The 22,213-nt window shown below is 41.2% G+C and overlaps 1 protein-coding gene across 3 annotated transcripts; it reads right to left on the minus strand.

Moving 5' to 3' along the window:
• Window positions 1–591: 591 nt before the first annotated feature.
• Window positions 592–10,843, minus strand: LOC138959933 (ubiquitin-conjugating enzyme E2-17 kDa-like). Of its 3 annotated transcripts, none has more exons than XR_011453840.1 (7): window positions 10,728–10,843; window positions 9,680–9,743; window positions 9,371–9,402; window positions 8,858–8,935; window positions 7,947–8,052; window positions 3,164–4,243; window positions 592–2,495 (listed from the first exon to the last, which is right to left on the minus strand). XR_011453840.1 is itself a non-coding variant. In XM_070331612.1 (6 exons), exons 1-6 carry the CDS (start codon window positions 10,827–10,829, stop codon window positions 4,104–4,106), a joined length of 522 nt encoding a protein of 173 aa, XP_070187713.1. In that variant the 5' UTR covers window positions 10,830–10,843; the 3' UTR covers window positions 592–4,103. The 3 variants fall into 3 exon arrangements, 1 of the variants encoding a protein (XP_070187713.1); XR_011453841.1 differs by having other exon boundaries at window positions 592–1,226; window positions 1,341–4,243; XM_070331612.1 differs by having other exon boundaries at window positions 592–4,243.
• Between the last annotated feature and the right edge of the window lie 11,370 nt (window positions 10,844–22,213).

A 22,213-nucleotide genomic window follows, 5' to 3' on the forward strand; every position in this document is an offset into this window, starting at 1 on the left:
GGAAAATAGATGATCGGAAGACCTCCTTCGTGCCACAACAATCAGATGGTCGACCGGCCAGGGGTCAGACCAATGCATCAGATCAGAAAAATATGCATCAAATATCGAGGCCTTGGTCCACCACTGTTGTATTGTAATAAATTTCCGTGTATTGCATAGCCATTTCCTTTTCAGACCATCCAATTTAAGACTTCTCCCTTTTTAAGACCTTGACTTTTCAGATCTGTTCATTATGTTCGTAAATTTACCACAATTTCATGACTCCCTCCTTTATAAGACCTGGTTTTTTCTTAGATTATTGGATGTCTTGAAAGGGTGGTTCCACTGTATGTATTCCCGTGAAAGGTTGCTCTCAGTGAGTGTAAAACCTCAAGACTGTCAATGTCATGAGTTTTCAAAATGGTTTATATGTGAAGATTAATATCCTTACAATGTAACTTAAACTAATTGACTACAATCTTTGTTTTGTTTTGTTTTGTTTCACAGAGTATATTGCATCCTCATTGATGTTTTCATGCTTTTTGAGAGGGCCTTCTTGAATCTAGATACACACACAGCACACACACACAAACAATAAAACCAGTGTACATATACAATCATATCCCTTTATTTCAGTCATACCAGCCTAGGAGTAAAATGAGAGCGCAGTTCCTGTGACTCAAAACTCGCATCATTTGTAGTGGTAATCATGTGGAAAGGCGAACGTCTGCTAGTCAGTATTTTTACACAAAATGCATGAGGATGTTAAGAGACATTTTGAGAAAATGTGGTCACAGAGAAACCAATGAACGCCTCATAAGTCATAATACATTACATCACACTCACACTTGTTTTAATGTATCTAACATTCTCCACAAAACTCAGGTTCATCAAGAAACACAGGCAGAAAGCTAAGACATTATGGGACACAAACATATTAACATATTCTCAAGACAAATAACATCTTTCGCCTTTTGCTTGGCTTCGCAATAATTTCCTATGCTGTAACATGCTATGCTAGTTCATCTGAAAGCAGCAATTGCACATTCTGTAAGGTTTAAATGTTCAGGTGTACCTAAATCTAAATACTTCTTACCCATCCTAAAGAAATTCATCAAATCTAAAGCTGTACAAAGAATTGAAAGAAAACAACGAAGTACACGCAACGCAACTGAAAGAAAGGAACAAGCTATGGGAGTTGCACACTTGACTTGTTATTATGTTGTTCTGTAAAGGCCTGGCCACACCTGCGTTACGCTTAACAACTTGACTTATTATGTTGTTCTGTAAAGGCCTGGCCACACCTGCGTTACGCTTAACAACTTGACTTATTATGTTGTTCTGTAAAGGCCTGGCCACACCTGCGTTACGCTTAACAACTTGACTTATTATTATGTTGTTCTGTAAAGGCCTGGCCACACCTGCATTACGCTTAACTTCTTCTTCTGCGTTCGTGGGCTGAAACTCCCACGTACACTCGTGTTTTTTGCACGAGTGGAATTTTACGTGTATGACCGTTTTTTACCCCGCCATTTAGGCAGCCATATGCCGTTTTCGGAGGAAGCATGCTGGGTATTTTCGTGTTTCTATAACCCACCGAACTCTGACATGGATTACAGGATCTTTTTCTTGCGCACTTGGTCTTGTGCTTGCGTGTACACACGGGGGTGTTCGGACACCGAGGAGAGTCTGCCCACAAAGTTGACTCTGAGAAATAAATCTCTCGCCGAACGTGGGGACGAACTCACGCTGACAGCGGCCAACTGGATACAAATCCAGCGCGCTACCGACTGAGCTACATCCCCGCCCGTTGACTTGTTATTATGTTGTTCTGTAAAGGTCTGGCCACACCTGCGTTACGCTTAACAGCTTATGCATCACTTTATGACATTTTTTTGTAGAGTGGGATTTTGTCGATTGACCCCATGCTTAGGTTATTTTTTAGTTTGACTTGGCTTTGCACTTTGTACATTTCTCTGAATAGACAGCTCCACTCCACTAGTGTCTGCATACTTATTGTTGAAGAAACACTTACATGACGTGGTCTAGAGTGCTTCATGACTTCTACATAAGTCAAAAAGTTTGCAAATCTGAGTAAAAGAAAACTGAATCAGTGTCTGTCATCATGTTTGAAGTAAAATGCCTTGCCGACGCTTGCTTTGAGCGTCTCTCTCTCGCCTCCTCTAATTGATCAAATCTTGCTGGCTTACAAGTCTCGAGTAAGAAGTAGAACATGTCAGATCCTTACAATTTTAACATAATCCCTTGTACATGGCGCTACAAAAGAGATTTTCGATGCGTAAGGCAAATGTGGCTGCCCCATAAGTGCAGTCTGGACCTAACAACCTGGGCATATCTGTTTATCTTACACTTAGCAAAACAAAACACACACCCAAAACTGAAACAAAGCAATACAAAATTCCCCAATGAATAACTGAGATGTCAAACAGATCTGTCTACATCATTTCATTGCATTTGACTACACAACAAACACCGCCACTGGGGGCACAGACACGCTTAGGCCTAAAAAAAAAATAGGTGTGGTTACGGTAACCCAACCTACCCTATTTTTAGGGGCCGATCCTATAACTTTTTATTACATTTGTCAAAAAAACAACAAAAAAAACAGTGCAAACAAGAGGCGAAGCCTTCAAGGCTCACGTAAGAAATCGACAAACAGTAACACAAACTCAATCACTCCGTCACACATACACACACACACACAGTAAGCATTGGTGACACTGTGCAAGAAAGAGAGACACTAGATCTAGATCTGTCTGTCTGCATGTAGCCTACTTACAGACACGACTGCCAAATAGTCTCGGCCCGCTCAAAATAACAATGACCGAGACATTCCTTCGCGTGACGTCTAACCCTCTTACGCCATAATGTGACGTCTTCAAATGACGAAATGTTAAAGTTTCTACCACAGACATACACACGCACGCACGCACATACGCACGCACGCACAGACAGACAAAGTTACGATCGCATAGGCTACACTTCGTGAGCCAAAAACGCAATGAAAGCGAAAGCGCTCGTGTCGCACACTTATTTCCCTGTCAAGTAGGTTTAATTTGTACACATTAGAAAAAAAAGTTTAAACAAAAAAAAGTGATTGCCTACCTACCTAACCTATTTTTTTTGGCTATGTTACCATAACCACACCTATTTTTTTTTTGGCCTTAAAAAAGAAACTGACAAAACAAAACAACAAGAAAAAGTTGGCAAAAGAAAGGAAGGCAACAGAAGACTGTGATCAACAATAACAAACAAACAAAAAATCACATACAAACTCTTGTGTTCGCGGCAAAATAAATTCAACAAAAAACAGTGCACATAACAAAGAACATACCAAGTTCATGAGCTTACACAGAAAACGGACACACGTCAAATCAAATTCAAATGACTCGTTACATTGAGAAATCAACAAAACTATAAATTGACACAATTCGCCTGAAAAGGACAAGGAAAGACTACAAAACAAAACAAAATTGTACTGACTGTCAAAAAAAAAGTTTCATGTAGCATATCACAAAACTGGTTTGATTACAAACAGAAAATTGCCACTGTACACACAGACACACACAAAAACCATCCGTCCCTGTTAATCTTACTAGATGTGTGGATGCATGTTAGAAAGCAAGAGAGAACCAATAAAAAGTAGGACTGATTACTACAATCAACTTCTGTCCAGTCTGGATGACAAACACAAAGGGAATAAACTGAACATCACCAACTGTCGCCGATCAAAGGTAAGTTTACAATATTGCATCAACAATGGACAGCTATTATAAACTCAGCCTCTGGAAGCAATGCACAGTTTCTTGTAACACACACATTAAAACGGCTCACTCATTTATCAGTAAAAATCTTGGTTTACCTGAGTCCTACTTTTTATCAACCTCTGTCACAAGTCGGAGGGAGGGGAGGGGGGATAACCACAGCTGCCCTGGCCACACTAGAAGATTGAGGAAATGAGAGAAAGAAAGAGAAAAGGTCCAGTAGAGAGTACAAACGATGAGTGTCCACATGTCAAGCCAGCTTTGTGCCAAGGTAAAGGTTGATGATCTTGCCCCAGCCCCCACCCTAGTGCTGTGCCACGCTGCAGGCCCTGGTTTATGTTACATGGCGTACTTCGCTGTCCAGTCCTTTGCATTCTGGTTGAACTCTTCCGGGTCCGTCTTGTAGATGCGTGCGATGTCAGGCACCAAGGGGTCATCGGGGTTGGGGTCCGTCAAAAGGGAACAAATTGACAGTAGCACTGCAAAGGAGTAACCAAAGGTGTCATAATTGGACTTACAATAAGAGCAAATTGACAGTAGCACTGCAAAGGAGTGAACAAAGAAGTCATGATTGGACTTATAATAAGAGCAAATTAACAGTATCACTGCAAAGGAGTGAAGAAAGGCATCACGATTGAACTTATAAGAAGAGCAAATTGACAGTAGCACTGCAAAGGAGTGAAGAAAGGCGTCATGATTGGACTTATAAGAAGAGCAAATTGACAGTAGCACTGCAAAGGAGTAACCAAAGGCTTCATAATTGGACTTACAATTAGAGCAAATTGACAGTAGCACTGCAAAGGAGAAGGCGTCATGATTGGACTTATAATAAGAGCAAAATTGACAGTAGCACTGCAAAGGAGTGAACAAAGGCGTCATGATTGGACTTATATAACAAGAGCAAATCGACAGTAGCACTGCAAAGGAGTTAACAAACAAATCATGATTAGACTTTCAGTAAGAAAGAACAAACAAGTCGCGTAAGGCGAAAATACAATATTTAGTCAAGTAGCTGCCATTTTTCAGCAAGACCGTATACTCGTAGCATCGTCAGTCCACCGCTCATGGCAAAGGCAGTGAAATTGACAAGAAGAGCGGGGTAGTAGTTGCGCTAAGAAGGATAGCACGCTTTTCTGTACCTCTCTTTGTTTTAACTTTCTGAGCGTGTTTTTAATCCAAACATATCATATCTATATGTTTTTGGAATCAGGAACCGACAAGGAATAAGATGAAAGTGTTTTTAAATTGATTTGGACAATTTAATTTTGATAATAATTTTTATATATTTAATTTTCAGAGCTTGTTTTTAATCCGAATATAACATATTTATATGTTTTTGGAATCAGCAAATGATGGAGAATAAGATAAACGTAAATTTGGATCGTTTTATAAATTTTTATTTTTTTTTACAATTTTCCGATTTTTAATGACCAAAGTCATTAATTAATTTTTAAGCCACCAAGCTGAAATGCAATACCGAACCCCGGGCTTCGTCGAAGATTACTTGACCAAAATTTGAACCAATTTGGTTGAAAAATGAGGGCGTGACAGTGCCGCCTCAACTTTCACGAAAAGCCGGATATGACGTCATCAAAGACATTTATCAAAAAAATGAAAAAAACGTTCGGGGATTTCATACCCAGGAACTCTCATGTCAAATTTCATAAAGATCGGTCCAGTAGTTTAGTCTGAAGCGCTCTACACACACACACACACACACACGCACGCACATACACCACGACCCTCGTTTCGATTCCCCCTCGATGTTAAAATATTTAGTCAAAACTTGACTAAATATAAAAAGAGAGTTTTAAGGGCTTTCACAGACATTACTAGGAGTGAACAAGTTTATCTAATCAATGTTTCAACATAGTTTGACACAACAAAGAAACACTGAAACAATACTTTCAGAAAAACCAGCAAAATATAAACCAGTTAAAGGCAGAGTAAGCCTCCCGTAAACCATCACAGATACGGTCAGGCTTTTACACACAGTACAAACACCCTTTCATTTAAACACTCACCAATTGAGAACATCCTAGGTCAGGTGCCCTCCGTAAAGAGCTAACAATTTTCAAAGAATTTATTTTTGCGTGGTTTATCTTACCCCTGAGCCATCGTGAACCCGTGTGATCCAGTTTTCCCCCTTTTCACAATGCAGTCGTCATAGTTAGTCATTTGAATGCGACTCGACGTGAGCTTATCTACAATAGCACGTTTTTTATGCACGAAACAACGGCTGTGGTTCACAAGAACTCTAGTGATGGCTTTTGACTGTTGAGAGGAACGGCGATTTGCACTGATAAACCGGGCCGTCGTCTGCTACGACCCTTGCGTGACCCTGCTTCCGGGCTTTTCTTTTTTTAAACTTTCACAACTTCGAATTGTTCTGATCTTGTCTTGATGAAAAACGAATTCTTTTATGATTAAAGAATGTTTGTGAAACAAGCTGTCAATTTATTATTTAGATTTTAAAAGTTAGGTCAAGCGCAAAAACGAGGCGCCATTGTTCTTCAGGGCCAAGTCCACGAAAATAAATTCTTGGAAAATGTCTCACGCTCGACAGAAAGCAGCCAGGATGTTCCCGTTCGGTGAGCGTTCAAATGGAAGTATGCTTGTACTGTATTTAGATGCTCGGGGAGCTCTGTGATGGTTTACGGGAGGCTTACTGTGCCTTTAATAATCCTTGCGTCCCTTCTTCCATCCCATATTCCCAAATCAAGGGGGAGAAGTGAAATTACTTCCCTTGAGCTACCATTGCACTTCAGTCAAGATCAGCAGGACAGATGCATAAGTTACATACATGTCAACCCCTATCAATGTTTTCCTGTATCACATTACCAAAAAACTGTATCATCAGGCCAAAAAACTGTACATAGCGCGCGGCACCGCGGTATTACCGCGTAAGGCAGAATTTCATTTGAAAGTTGTGTTTATGGTAGTGAGGTGCATGGTATAAAGATCAATCAATTTCATCATAAAATACTGATTTCAGTGCTTCTGTTCTGATAATGAACTAAAATCAGTATTGATTTGAATTGTATGAAAAAGTGATGTGTATTGAATATATGCTTTCTTATTATCATTTCATGATTTATCTATAAACTATAATGAACACAGGCAAAATCCATTCTTCACATTCCTGATTTTATGTCCAGTCCCGGATTTTCCCGAATAGTGCAAAAGTTTCCCGATTAAACATTTTTCGAGTATAGTTATATAATGACTGGAGTGTATTTTCAAGCGCCTGTACTCGGCGTAGTTTCACTTCTGAAATCTCGTTTAGCGCGAGGCTTTGTTACACAAACGCTGTGATCAAAATCGAAACTAAACGAGAATAGGCGAGATTTGTGGCTAGCGCATGCGCTTCAGTCGAATGTGGATGAGAAGCAGAAGAAGAAGCAGCAGCAGACGACCACAAAATGAAGAAAACAACGGTCCAGCGCCCGAAAGTTCTTGTAAAATTTGAAAAGAGTTACAAACAAGAGTATGACTTCATCTCCGAATCGACAAGACGCGGCATACATTTCGCGTTTTGCACCAAGTGCCGCGAAGATATCAGCATCGGACATGGACTCGGAGGCCGGGGGGATATCGAAGCTCATTCAAGAACAGCAAAACATGAACGGAACCGTGATCGGAAACCGATCTCACGCTTTCGTCCAATCGGAATATTTCTCCCCCCTTTTTTTTTTTACAAATGTCATTTTTGAAATTTCCCGTATCAATGAAGTTTTTCCGTATCAATCCCCGTGATACGCCGTATCACTCGAAAATCACGAAAAATCCGTATCCGATACGGGAAATCCGTATCAGTTGGCAACTCTGAAGTTATGCATGTCCCATTCTTTAGTTCACATAACTGTGAAAATACCAGTTAAGGTTATGCGAGTCTTGTTTGTGGCTTCTGATGCCATACCTACATGACTAATTCCCTGTCTAACACTGAGAGATCTCTTTAACAGCAGAAGCGAGAAAGATCGCTTTGTTGCGGGCAACTTTTATGGTGGCAACTCCACTAAAAGGGTATGCAATACCAAGTTTAAGCCCACACAAATTTACACATACAAGCACTTTTTAATATCATAATCTAAAATTGGTTTTTTTGTGCAAGTGGATCAATAGACGAATTCAAACAACTATGAACGGAGTGAAGCTTATTCTTTACAAATTCAGTTTTACCTTTAGAGATTGTGAGTGCTGGAGACCACTGCGACCGGAGTATGTCTAGGCAGATGCTGCCGTTACTGTTGATGTTTGGATGGTAGATCTTTGTCGTAAATGCTACCTGAAGCAAATTAAACAGAGCGGAGTCACAATGTTGCATGCACAGAAACAAAATGTTAAAAACCAGAATGTTTAGTAAATGGAACTATTACTTTTTGACAAAACACAACAAGCACAAGTACATCGACCCAATGGTCTTTATAGTGGACAGACAAACAATCAATATGAAATGTATCTGAATGTTCATCCTTCCTTTCCAATCTGATAGCGCCACCATGCCATCTATCAGATGACAATCATTATCAGATAAGTTTCATATTAATTCTTTGTTTGTCTATCAATGCTCTTGTGAATGTTTCATTTTGTCAAAAAAACACAACGCTCCAGTCCATAAACCATTCTTGTTTTTTTATTCTGATATTTGGAACGTTATCAGTCTCTGTTTTTGGAATTACGCAGAGAAACAAAGTAGAACTATGGACAAAATCATCAGAGAAAGACTGAGAATGAACCAGTCCTACTGACACAGATTTGTAGAAACAGAATTTTAAAAATATCTAGAAATGTTAATTGTACACAGTAGCAGTGTATCATGTTACTGTAGAGGTTTTTGTTCTCTCCTTTTATCCATCATGGAGGAAAAAGCTTTAAGTAGAGAAGAAAAACAGTAAACTATTAGACCAGACCCCCCCCCTCTTTTTTTTTACTGCATGCAAAGTAGCGCATAAATTCAGTTGTGCCGGACTGCGAACAATTTTAATTTATTTCTGCCATGGGGCAGCATAAAATATTTGTAGAGTCCCGAAGATTGACCTTCTTACAAACACAATCAAATCCTTGATCATAGCACTTTTAACAATACATACCTTTGGTGGTTTGAAGGGGTAATCTGTGGGAAAGTGTATGGATAAGAAGAAAACTCCACCAGAGTATGGACTGTCGGGCTGAAAAAGAAAAAAAATTCAATTTATTCATTCATTCAACAACTATCCAGATCACAACATTTCTCTATTCTTGGGGGTGGGAGGGGGGGGGGGTTCTGTTGGTAAGAATGTAAGATGCTCATAGCTGCAGACAACCTTTGCTTCTGTTCTCTCTTGGAAAGACATGCCGTGATTTTTTTCAATGGTTGTCCCTCTTGTCACGCCAAAGATTTTTTTTCACTTTCGTATTGTAATAATAGATTTCTTTATCAGTCTGACGGAAACACACAAAACACAACAAATATGTACTTACACCATCTGAAAAGAGTTGCTTTAGCCTGCCTAAATTTGTAAAGCCAGGGCTGATAATTCAAAATGTGTAATTTGTAAAGTAAACCCTAAAAAGTCTTCTTTTCTGAGAAAGATATCAAAGTTCAGATGCAAATGTGTACTTACTGGGCCCATGATGGTTGCTTGCCAGTGGAATACTGAAATTTAAAACAGAAAAGAAATTGTTAAAATTAAACAGCCTTTAGTCTTCCAAATAAATCATTTAATCATTCATACAGCTTCACCATTGTTCTTACTTGGGCTCAAACACCCTCATGCATTCATGTTTTTAGCACAAGTGGGTTTGTAGGTGTATGACCATTTTTACAGTGTGGTTCTGTTGAGAGATGCACCACAAAGAGGCATTTTTCTTTTTAAATGTTGCCATAATATACAACTACAAGTACAAGCCAGTCAAATAATGGGCATACTCACAATCATCATTGACTGGTCCAGCTGAGCAGTGGGCAGGAGGGTCTTTGCCCAAATCCTGCAATTCCTGAAGAAAAATAAATTAAAATCGTTAACGCAAGATAGACTTGCCTACCCAGCACTAAAAGTAAAAATCAAAACACATACATGTACCAATACAATTCAACGATGTTGGCATTATTTTTATGATTTCCCCTATGTCATAAAGGGGGAGGGGGTGTTGCACTGCTGCAGTGACCTTGAAATTTAAATTAATGGAGGCCATTTAGATTACAACTTTGTGAAATAAGTGTACCAAGTTTGAGTATTTCAATGTTAGTACAGAGAGAGTGACTCAGTGAGATTGAAGCTGGCAATAAAATGCCAAGGCTGGTTCAATGCTCCAAAGTTATCAGCCTGGCTGGTTCTATTGTAAGAAGTTGTTCATGCCCATATGACAATGACTTCTTCTTTCAGAAAAAGATGCCGCTTCACCCCTAGACTTCTATGCTGTGTGCACATGTATCATTATCAACAGATCTGTTAATCAATCATGAGATCAGAATCATGAAGCCAAACTACAGCATACCAATCTGGCAGAAAGTATCCAGTTAAGCCTACAAAGCAACTACAATCGCTATTAATTTACCGACATCGCATTGATTCTACACGGAAATTCCGTCCTCCTAGTCCTGTACCAATAATAGCATAACAGAAAGTCCCACTCCGGGGTTTCACACTTAAATGCCTTAATTCGTGGCTAAATTCGTTCTGTTGTTATGACAACTTCTGGTTTTTGGACGTGTCCATTCAATTATCCTCACATATTCATGAATAGTTCTGTGTGATTAATGATTGATCGTCATAAGCTTCACACGCACAAACTCAACACATTTTCAAATACAGTTTGACATGAGCTACAGAAGTCAAAACATGGATGGCGGGCGGAGTTTTCCTCTTTGATGTCATGGCAGGATTTCCGAACAATACCCATCTCTCATACTCACGATCGTGAGAGGAGATTATTCAAACATTACTGAATGATAATCCACAAAGACTTTTCTTAACAAACCTTGTTAATCCGCTTCATTGCCATCTTTGAGTCTTGGAGTCTGTGTGTGTCAATAGAAATTGTCCAGGAAGTGAGTAGAATTGCGACCACGCATGCGCACATGCAAAAGATTCCAGAAGGAGTTGTCTTCCCTTCGTACAAGGTTCGTTGGTACATGAGCACTCAATTTACCCCCCATTCCAATCCTCCTGACGCAACTTGCAGAATGGCATCCTGCTGCTTTGCTTGGGTGTGTTTTCGAGAGAGAAAAAAACTCACCCAATGCTATCCTGACATCTGTGTTTCAACTTTGCACACACACAAAAAGAGTTACTTCCCTCTCTCAACTGAACTGGAAGTACTTGAAGAAATCCCCTCCCACACCCCCTCAAGTTTTTCATGAACAGCTCAATGACCGAGTAATGTGTACAGAAAAAGAGATGGAAACATACATCGACACAATGCCAGTTAACACACGCACACACACACACACACACACACACACACACACACACACACACACACACACACACACACACACACAGTGTGACATGACATACAAGAAATTATTGTAAAACGGATAACTCTTAAAAGTGTTGCATAATAGTAGAAGTGCAACGCCGAGGCACTGCATACCCCAGCGAAAGACAAACCTAGCTCTCTCTCTTACTCTCTCTCTCTCTCTCTCTCTCTCTCTCTCTCTCTCTCTCTCTCTCTCTCTCTCTCTCTCTCTCTCTCTCTCAAACATAGGGAGGCCCACTGTCGTAAGCGTGAACAGACCACAGAAGGCCATTTTTAGAGTGCTGTAAACAGCTTCAAAATTAAGCAATGTTCTTATAATCTAGGTTGTAAATGTAAACGTACTTATAGAAACGCTGTGCAAAGTTTGAAGCCTGTTAGAATAATACATTTGGAGGTATTGGACTGTAAAGTCAGGCAAATATGCACTAAGTTTTTCACAACTGGGAAGTTCTTGTACAGGCCGGGGCGACAAATTAAAAAAACTGAAAACATAAGAAATAACCTTTTCGCCGTTTTATTTTATGAAACAGATTGCAGCAAACACAAATGTATGGCAAAGTTAAACCAATAAATGCAATAAAAAAGGGTTTTAAAGCCGATTGCTGGGGGCGGGGATGTAGCTCAGTCGGTAGCGCGCTGGATTTGTATCCAGTTGGCCGCTGTCAGGTTGAGTTCGTCCCCACGTTCGGCGAGAGATTTATTTCTCAGAGTCAACTTTGTGTCAGTGCAGACTCTCCTCGGTGTCCGAACACCCCCGTGTGTACACGCAAGCACAAGACCAAGTGCGCACGAAAAAGATCCTGTAATCCATGTCAGAGTTCGGTGGGTTATAGAAACACGAAAATACCCAGCATGCTTCCTCCGAAAAACGGCGTATGGCTGCCTAAATGGCGGGGTAAAAACGGTCATACACGTAAAATTCCACTCGTGCAAAAAACACGAGTGTACGTGGGAGTTTCAGCCCACGAACGCAGAACTGAGAAGAAGAAGAAGAAAGCCGATTGCAATTTTAGGCTATATTGACGTCATCACACGAAATTTAAGAAACGCGAACAAGCAAATCTTCAGTGGTTTTACAGGTAAAGACATACGATATATCAAATTGAAGATCTCTTTGTGTACAATTCAGCTGTCATGCTTTTGATGCCGTATAATCAAAACTTAACAAATTAAGCTTGAAAATCAATATTTTGGAAAATAATAAATTTAAATTAAAAACTATAAAATGTATTAATGTTCCACAATGTCAATCTTTAAAAACATTTGTAACCTCACATGTTAGCATATTTCTACACATTGAACGATAATAATGTTACTTCCAGACAAGAAAACACCGACTACAGCACAAATTTGCAGTTATGCGTTATATTTTAGTCTGCCTGACTGAAAAAGTGTGTGTTTCTTCCTTAACCTGTATTTCCGCGATTATATAGCACACTATGTGTATGTAAGTGTGTATATATCCCTGTACTGATGTATGTATGTATGTATGTATGTATGTATGCTTATGTGTGTATGTGAATCTATCTTTTTCTCTCTCTCTCTCTCTCTCTCTCTCTCTCTCTCTCTCTCTCTCTCTCTCTCTCTCTCTCTCTCTCTCTCTCTCTCTCTCTCTCTCTCTCTCTCTCATACACCCCCACACACACAATATCTGTTGTCCTCTTTGCGGTGCAATTAAGGTTAGGTATCCAGCATGACAAAATCCCCAGCAATGCAATAATGACACAAACAGATTTAAAAAAAAATTCACAGCCGCAAAACAGAAATTGAGTCCAATCAATGAAATGTAACAAATACAATTGCAGAACAGAACAAAGAAACATTTAAATATAACATCAGGTATTTAGCGCCAAAAAGTCAGATCATTAGTTATGAGAAGCAATTAAGAACAATAAACAATTCAGCGCCATAAAAGTAATTTCAAGTCATCAGTCACACTTTAACAATTATTATTAAAATAAAATTTCCAAAATCGATTTAAAAACAATTTCATCTTATTCCTTGTGGGTTCCTGCTTCCAAAAACATATAGATGTGATATGTTTGGATTACAAACACGCTCAGAAAGTTAAAAAGAATAGAGATAAAGAAAAGCGTGCTATCCTTCTCAGCGCAACTACTACCCCGCTCTTCTTGTCAATTTCACTGCCTTTGCATCGAGCGGTGGACTGACGATGCTACGAGTATATACGCTCTTGCTGTAAAAATGCAGTGAGTTCAGTTTTATTCTGTTAGTTCGACAGCTTGACTAAATGTTGTAATTTCGCCTTACGCGACTTGTTTAAAATTTTTAGTTAGAGCTTTGACAATTTACACACTTCTAGGAATTGACTTTTAGAAATGATTAATTACCTGTCTAATTACCATTTTGAGTTATGCACATGTTTGCGTTATGCAAAACAGCTTGTCTTCAGCTAGGTTGTTCTTCTTCTTGGTTGTGGTGGTGTTTGTTTGCTTGTTTCCTCTGTTTTTAATTTTGTTTCTTTTTTTATTAGAGAAACTCTGTGTGATAAGAGTGAGTGTACTACGTACAAAAGCAAAACAAATAAGTAGATGAAGAGGTGAAAGAAAAAAGCTGCAGTGTTTTGGCTTAAGGACTATACGCACTAATGATATTCTGAACTGTTTGTTTCAGTAGCAGTCTGATGGACAAGAACTATACAGTGGAGAGGAAGTGGATTTACCTCAGCGGTCAAGATTTATCACAATATTTTTTCAATCAGAGGGCCTCCAACATGTCAAAATGTACCGGACAGCAGGCTGACTAGCCAGTGGTCACAACAGTGCTTCAAATCAGAAAAAAAAGTGTGAACCAGTGAGAGAAAAAAACTTAGGCCTAGGAGCAACACTACAGTTGACGATGTTTGGAAACAAATCTTCTCAGGGTTTTATTGACCGCCGACCCTTATGAACCTTAATTATACCAAGGAATAATAATGTTCAGGCAAGTGATGAAAAGCCTCACAGTCCCGATACACATTTTCTGCAAAAAAATATGACACACTGTTCTTTCCAAAACCTGCACATCCTAGCTCATGAGTACTACCATCATGTGGTAACTTTTTCAATCAACAGTCAAACTATCATGCTGGCAATGAATGTGGGCTCCCTCGTGCATATTTCCGACACCAACACTTTGACAAAATATGCACTTTATGATTATTGTTCACTATTATACGATCAACATGTGTGTGTGTGTTTTTTTGTTGTTGTTTTTTATCTCGGCTCACCATCCAGAAATAAAACTACTCCATAAACACTCAAACACAGTCTTTTTCGGAAAATGTCTATTGAAAGACGAAAGAAGAGTGTATACTTGCATGTTTCTTGAATACAAGAATGAATGCTTGCACTGTTGCTGTTAAATGTGTTCGTTCAACTTTAGCAGTAGGATTCCCAAAAGTATGTGTGTTTGTGTGTGTGTCGAAACGGAAGTGTTGTAATAATTTTGAATGCAGATTACTAGTTAAGTGTGTCTTTCTCTATATTGTTGTTGCTAAATTGTATTGTTGTACATTGGTATGAATTAGTAACATATGGAGGTGTTTAATGAAAGATTTAATTTGAAATAAATATATATGAAGGATCATGATACTGTATAATTACTCATGTGTGACTTCTTCAATGGTTTGGAAGTATGCACATGCAGGTATGAGATGTGGAATGATCCTGAGTATATATGGCTTCTGAAAATAAAAATATAAATAAGAATATGTCTTGTGATGAACACTAGAACCTGTAAACAATTAGTTACTTTGTTGAAAAAAATGTGTGCATAAAATATGCAGCAGGAGGTTATTATCTGCTTAATTTTCAATCAATTCGATTAATAGCATTTTGATCAACTTATAATTGCACAGATGGGTCAAGCTCGGTTGCCCTACTCTCTACTGTACACAGATGTCACTGACTTGGTGCTCTTTGTGTGCTAGCTAACTGGGAACCTAACTCGGCCTGCAAATTAGATTATTTGGATAGCCTGAACGACTGCAGAGTCCACTTCTTGAAAAGATAAATGCTAACTTCACTCTCAACATAAACCACAAAGTACAATTGGGTTAAATATGTTTTGCTGTGGTATTATGTTCATTGATGAAAAATAGCAAGAAAGATATCACTGTAAGCATGCAAGAACCCTGATTGTATATCCTTCTCTGCAAGCGTCTCGTGCTGTGTGCATTATCTGACCTGGCTCCTTTGCTATCGTTCTACATCAACAACCAACCCGTAACTGATGTGGATGGGAAACAAAATTTCTCTCTTTCCTCTCTATCTCCCTCCCTCTCTGTTATGGTGCGCAATTTTGGACAGACATTGAGAAAAGCTCCATAAAAATAACCGTCTTGAGCAACAAAAACAATCTTACTACATTTCATTCAAGATTGCAACGTTAGTACATGTACGCGTAACCAACCTTCTTATGTTTTCTCAAATCTACAACAGATCTACACGTCAGATTTCGCGCAATATTTTTCCTTCAGCCAATGAAGGCACAGCTTTTGTTGTCTTGGTTTGATTATAAGGGGAAGTAAGTCATACATAACTTCCGTTCGGTCTAGAACAACGTGGGTTTTTGTGTGCCAAAATCCGTCCCGTTTTGCAAAATAACAGCCGTAGCAACGTCTAATTGGTATAAATCTGTAGCTGCCTGATAGTTTAATGTATACTTGATTTTATCATAGCCGTTGTTTTGCTTTGCTAAGCTGTGTATGGCAGGAATGCGAAGTTTGCTGACGACCTTCCATCACAAGTAACATCCAAGTAAGACATAGGCCCCGCCCACCTCGTGACGAGTGCCTGTGGTCTCGATACTCAGTCTCGATACTACTGGGCCTTTTGGCGCACTAGGGTGCTGTTCATCCTCGAGATCAGAATTTAACCAATCGTTTTGTAGACACTCGATACTGAACTAGGGCGGCATAGCAACCATCCTCGATAACACGTGTAGACGGTTCGGAAACAAATGATACTTTTGACAGTTTTGTTTTCTCTAATGTGTTACGGACTCTTTGGACTTTCACTCACAGACCAACACATGACATTGTGACAACAGCGGAGTACTGGGCATGGCAAACTTTATTCCTGTGTTAATAACATCTTCTTCTCTCCTCCACTTCGCCTACCGACCGAAGCCGGTGGCTACAAGGCACACTTACAATACAAAGTTGACTCCATCTCCTCCGCCTTCGCCCCTGCACATATTGTCGCCGGCGACAATAAAAAAAGCGACCTTGGCGGCTCATATTGTCGTCCCGGCACATGTTGTTGGCCGTTCGTGCGCTTATCTTCTATTCGAAAGTGTGTGTGTGTGTGTGTGTGTAGGTGTGTGTGTGTGTGTGTGCGAGAGAGAGAGAGAGAGAGAGAGAGAGAGAGAGAGAGAGAGAGAGAGAGAGAGAGAGAGATAAGATAAGATAATTCTTTATTTACGAGGGTGATGGAGTAAGCATGTGAATAATTGCTTTTTTACATCCAGCCCTCGCCCGTGAGGAAAACAATCTAATCAAATAAACAATGTGAGTAAATTAACAATTTGTAAAAACACACACACACACACTGACACACACACACACACACAGACTGACACAGAGAGAGAGAGAGAGAGAGAGAGAGAGAGAGAGGTTAAAATGCATATAACTTTATCAAATGACGTGACGTTTGCATCTTGCTTTTATTTTCGCTTGAACCTGAAAACACATAACAAAAACAACTCTAGAAAATCACTTCTGGTTAATACTGGACTCCTTCACAAACAAGACAGTTTGGCCAGCAAAGCGCGTGGAAGGGTTTTGGCGGCTTTTTAGATAATACTTATTAGCGAGAAGAATGTTCGAACTTGACAATCCCTTGGATGGAGATAGACGGAAGTCAACAAGACTTATGCGATTTAAAATGTGTTGATTTTTTAATCATATGCATGTTATATCCGTAGGAGGTAACCTTTATCCTTAACTAATATGTATGACCCTTAACAATGCAGAAACAGAGGAAAAGCAGCGCCCCGCCCCCCCTCCCCCCCAATCAGTATATGACTTTACAATCACATGGGTTAACAAAATTGTATGCCCTTTGCAGATTTAACAAGTCGCGTAAGGCGAAAATACAATATTTAGTCAAGTAGCTGTCGAACTCACAGAATGAAACTGAACGCAATGCCATTTTACTCGTAGCATCGTCAGGCCACCGCTCATGGCAAAGGCAGTGAAATTGACAAGAAGAGCGGGGTAGTAGTTGCGCTAAGAAGGATAGCACGCTTTTCTGTACCTCTCTTTGTTTTAACTTTCTGAGCGTGTTTTTAATCCAAACATATCATATCTATATGTTTTTGGAATGAGGAACCGACAAGGAATAAGATGAAAGTGTTTTTAAATTGATTTGGACAATTTAATTTTGATAATAATTTTTATATATTTAATTTTCAGAGCTTGTTTTTAATCCGAATATAACATATTTATATGTTTTTGGAATCAGCAAATGATGGAGAATAAGATAAACGTAAATTTGGATCGTTTTATAAATTTTTATTTTTTTTTACAATTTTCCGATTTTTAATGACCAAAGTCATTAATTAATTTTTAAGCCACCACGCTGAAATGCAATACCGAAGTCCGAGCTTCGTCGAAGATTACTTGACCAAAATTTCAACCAATTTGGTTGAAAAATGAGGGCGTGACAGTGCCGCCTCAACTTTCACGAAAAGCCGGATATGACGTCATCAAAGACATTTATCAAAAAAATGAAAAAAATGTTCGAGGATTTCATACCCAGGAACTCTCATGTCAAATTTCATAAAGATCGGTCCAGTAGTTTAGTCTGAATCGCTCTACACACACACACACACACACACACACACACACGCACACACGCACACACGCACATACACCACGACCCTCGTTTCGATTCCCCCTCGATGTTAAAATATTTAGTCAAAACTTGACGAAATATAAAAACAATTTCTGGTTACTAATTTGTCCAAACAGAATTAAAATCGTCTTCTTGTGGTCCGAGTTCCTGTCCGTTACATAATGGCGTGTTGTTTTTTTTCGTGTTTTTTTTCGCTAATCCATTTAATATGGAGGTACCTTTGTCAGTGTGGACATGAACTGTGCGAGAAAAATACATCCTTATTCTACTCTGAGAACTTAAATAATTTGAACCATCTTCTAGGTACTTTTTGTGAGATCTTCAGATCAATAAAAGCATTGCATGAGTTAAGTGTACAATGATATGCGAATCTATGTACCCGACATTAACTGGAATTAGTTTTCTTCCTCACGTACCGAACAAAATATGGTATCAGACCTAGCGCTCCTTGTGACCTGGACAATTCCAGACCTTCAATGTAGTCAATATCAACACCATTGCCTCGATCTGTACCAGACATTGACCAGACTATACCACTGGAACGAGTCAGGCTGTAGCCAAAGCCAGGCATCATACCGCCTTGGGTTAGCTAGGTTTCTTCTGATCTCAAGTGCAAGGCCGCTCCCTCGGCCGGCTGCCTGTACCAGCCGCCTTACACTAACAGGATTCGGGACCGTAGAAAGAACTGTACTGTTAATATAGATACGAGGAAGCGGAACACTGGAAACCACGTTCCTGAAAAAAGAGTTCACCAACTCAAGGGTATAGCGACTGGCTAGTGACTTTGCCAGCAGATGAAGAATGAGCATCTTTTGTATCTCCCGAGGGAGATATTCAACATCACGACCTAAGTGTTGGTCATCAAGGCAAGTTTGTAGGCTATCAGACGGACCCCGACGAACACTCAGACCTTGACAATCATCATCACTCTGACCTTGACGACCATCATCACTCTGACCTTGACGATCATTATCACTCTGACCCTGACGATCATCATGACTATGACCCTGATAATCATCATGACTCTGACCTTGACGATCATCATGACTCTGACCCTGACTTCTTCTTCTTCTTTTCGATCGCCGATCACACTTGGAGTCCAGATCTTGAGATATAATTAGTGGTCCTCTGCAGCGCAGCCACTGGCCCGTACAGCTTGTTGTGCAGGGACTCCGGCAATGGCCAGATTTCCTCTCTCAGCACCTGGTGGTTCCTGCAGTCTCGTAGGATGTGGGCCTTGTCCTGCTCTGCTTCTCCACAAGAACACATGGGGGAGGGCACAACATGCAGCTTCCCGTGGAGATGCTGGTTAAGTCTGTTGTGTCCCGTTCTCAGGCGGAAGATGACCACCTGCTGTGGTCTGGATAGCAGGTGGTAGCTGTCCTGTGGCTGGGGCGTCCTGTGCAGAGACTTAATGATGGTCTTCATCTCTGTCAGGCTCACAGGGTTGTTCTCTTGCTCATCTTCTGCACCCAGCTTTGCCATCCTGTCCGCCTCTTCGTTCCCTTGTACACCACAGTGGGAGGGGATCCATTGCAGTACTGTCCTCAGGCTCTTGATGTTGTGTAGAGCGTGTTCCAGCTGAGGCAGTTTGCTACTGGTCATTGCTTGTAGTACTGACAGAGCGTCAGTCAGGAAGACCACCTGGTTGTCATGGTTGACTCTGTCGTTGATGGTGTATGCTGCATGGATCAGTGCTTGTACCTCAGCTCTGTAGTTTGTACAGTGGAGGCCTGTTGGTATAGCCTCTGCTTGCCTCTCTCCACTGGGGTACTGGACATACACCCCTGCTCCTCCATTTTTGACGGCCTCTGTGGCTGACCCATCAGTATACACCCGTATCCATGCTTCTTGGGGGTACCTTTCTTCAAGCATGGCAAGAGTCAGGGCTTTTTTCGTCGCATTGCTCTGCTTGTCCTTTGTTGTGAGGTAGGGGACACTGGTCTGTATGTCCAGGTTTCCTTGTCTGTCTTCCCAGGGAGGGGCGTCAAGGGAGAAAGATGGTGGCTCCACTAGCTCTGGCATCTCTGTCTGATGTTTCTTCTGCAAAGCCCTTGCCTCCAGAGCGAAGCTCGATCTTTTCAGCCTGCCTAAGGACATCTTCTTGAGTCTGTCACTCATTGGATGGTCATGAGTGCACTGGTACTTGGTGGCTTGTACCATTGTTTTGCAGTCTCGCCTTTTGCTCAGTGGAGGAATGCCAGTCACCTGTTCCATCTTCTGTATGGGTGTTGATTTCATTGCGCCCGTGATGATTCTCAGCGCTTGGTTCTGTACTTTGTCTAGGGCCTGCTGGTGTGTCTTGGCTGCTGTTGCCCAAGAGCTTGATCCGTACTCGAGGTGCGGTCGTACAGTCCCCTGGTAGACTGTTTTCAGGATCTTCTCGTTTGCACCCCAGTGTGATCCTGCCAGCTTCCGCATGATGTTTAGTTTTCTCCTGGCCTTTCCCTCTGCATTCATGATGTGTTGTTTCCAGGTCATGCGCTTGTCATAGGTGACCCCCAGGTATGTTTGCTGGTCTTCAAATTTCAGGGGTGTGTCCCCCAAGGTCAGTTTGCCAGGTGTCGCTTTGGCAGAAAGTGTGAAGAGAGTGGCAGTGGTCTTCTCCCTGTTGATGGTCACACACCAGTCTTCCGCCCACGCTGCAACCTTTCCTAGGGCAAGTTGCATCCTGTAGGTTGCTGTGGTTGCATACTCAGTCTTCCGAGCACCAGAGAACAAGGTCATCAGCATACAGTGCCGCTTGGACTCCTTTGGGCAACTCTGGTACCAGGTCGTTAATGAAGAGTATGAATAGCGTGGGGGAGAGTACTCCTCCCTGTGGAACTCCTTGGCGTAGTAGCACCTTTCGGCCACAGTGACCGTCCACCAGCACTCTGGCCTTTCGGTTGTGCAGGTACGACTTGGTCCACTGGTACATGTTGCCTTTGACGCCGGAACGTAGGAGCTTCACAAGGAGTCCATCTTTCCAGACCTTGTCGAAGGCCTTCTGCAGATCAATGAAGGTGGCCAGGGTGACCTTCTGGGCCTGGTAAGCATCCTCTATGACCTGGCTAAGGTGTGTTGTCTGGTCCTCCGTACTTCTGTGCTGTCGGAAGCCGGCTTGTTCTGGGACGATGATGCTTTCTGATTCCAGGTACAGCTGCAGGCGCTGGTTGACAATGCGCTCCATGGTTTTGCATACGCAGCTTGTCAGGCTGATGGGTCGGTAGCTCAGGGTTTTGGTCTTGTTTTTCCCTTTCTTTAAAACTGGGATCATCCTGGCTTCCTTCCAGCACTGAGGTACCTGTCCCTGTCTCCAGCTGAGGTTGAAGATGCCCAGTAGTTTCTGGAGGGCCGAGTTGCCTATGTGTTGCAACATCTCATTCGTAATGTTGTCTGGACCTGGAGACTTCTTCTTTTTGAGCTTCTTGATGGCATTCTTCAGCTCGGCCATGGTGATGTCTTGTTGCCATGGTGATGTCTTGTTGCCATGGTGATGTCTTGTTGCATGGCATCCTGCACGTTTCTTTCTGTTCTTTCTCTAATTTCTGTTCTGACTTCCTTTTGTAGAGGCAGGGGTATGGTGGTGTCGCTTTCTCCCCGATATGCTTGGGCGAAAGCATTGGCAGCGGCTTTTCCAGTGAGTGTTCTTCCTTCCTCCTCCAGGGTGATCTTCTGTCCCTTGTTGCCCTCTTCATTCAGTGCTCTTGTAAGTTTCCAGAGCTTTGTTGTGTCTTTTTCCATATTCAGCCCTGCCGTCTTTTCTCTCCAGCCTCTTCTCTTGCACTCTAGCTTTGTCTTCAGATGTTTTGCTTTGCTTTCTTGGAGTTTGATGTTGTTCTCCTGGCTAGGGTTCGTCTCTGCCTCTTCTCTCATTCTTGTGAGTGCATCGTGCGTCTTCTGCAGCTCATCGGACCAGTATGGGATGTAGTCCTTCCTCACTCCACGTGGGATGCTGTCCTTGGCTGCCTGGATTATGCTAGCATTGAACTCTTTTCTCACGTTGTTGATGTTTCTCCCCTCTGTTTCTATGGCTCTAGTCAGCTCATTTGTTCGTATGTTGAACAGTCCCCACTTTGCCTTTTTGTAGTTCCATCTCGGGTGTTGTGGATGCTCAGATGCTGAGTCTCTACTGATGGTAAG

Source organism: Littorina saxatilis, linkage group LG2 (assembly GCF_037325665.1).
Source record: "Littorina saxatilis isolate snail1 linkage group LG2, US_GU_Lsax_2.0, whole genome shotgun sequence".
In the NCBI taxonomy this organism is placed as follows: Eukaryota; Metazoa; Mollusca; class Gastropoda; order Littorinimorpha; family Littorinidae; genus Littorina; species Littorina saxatilis.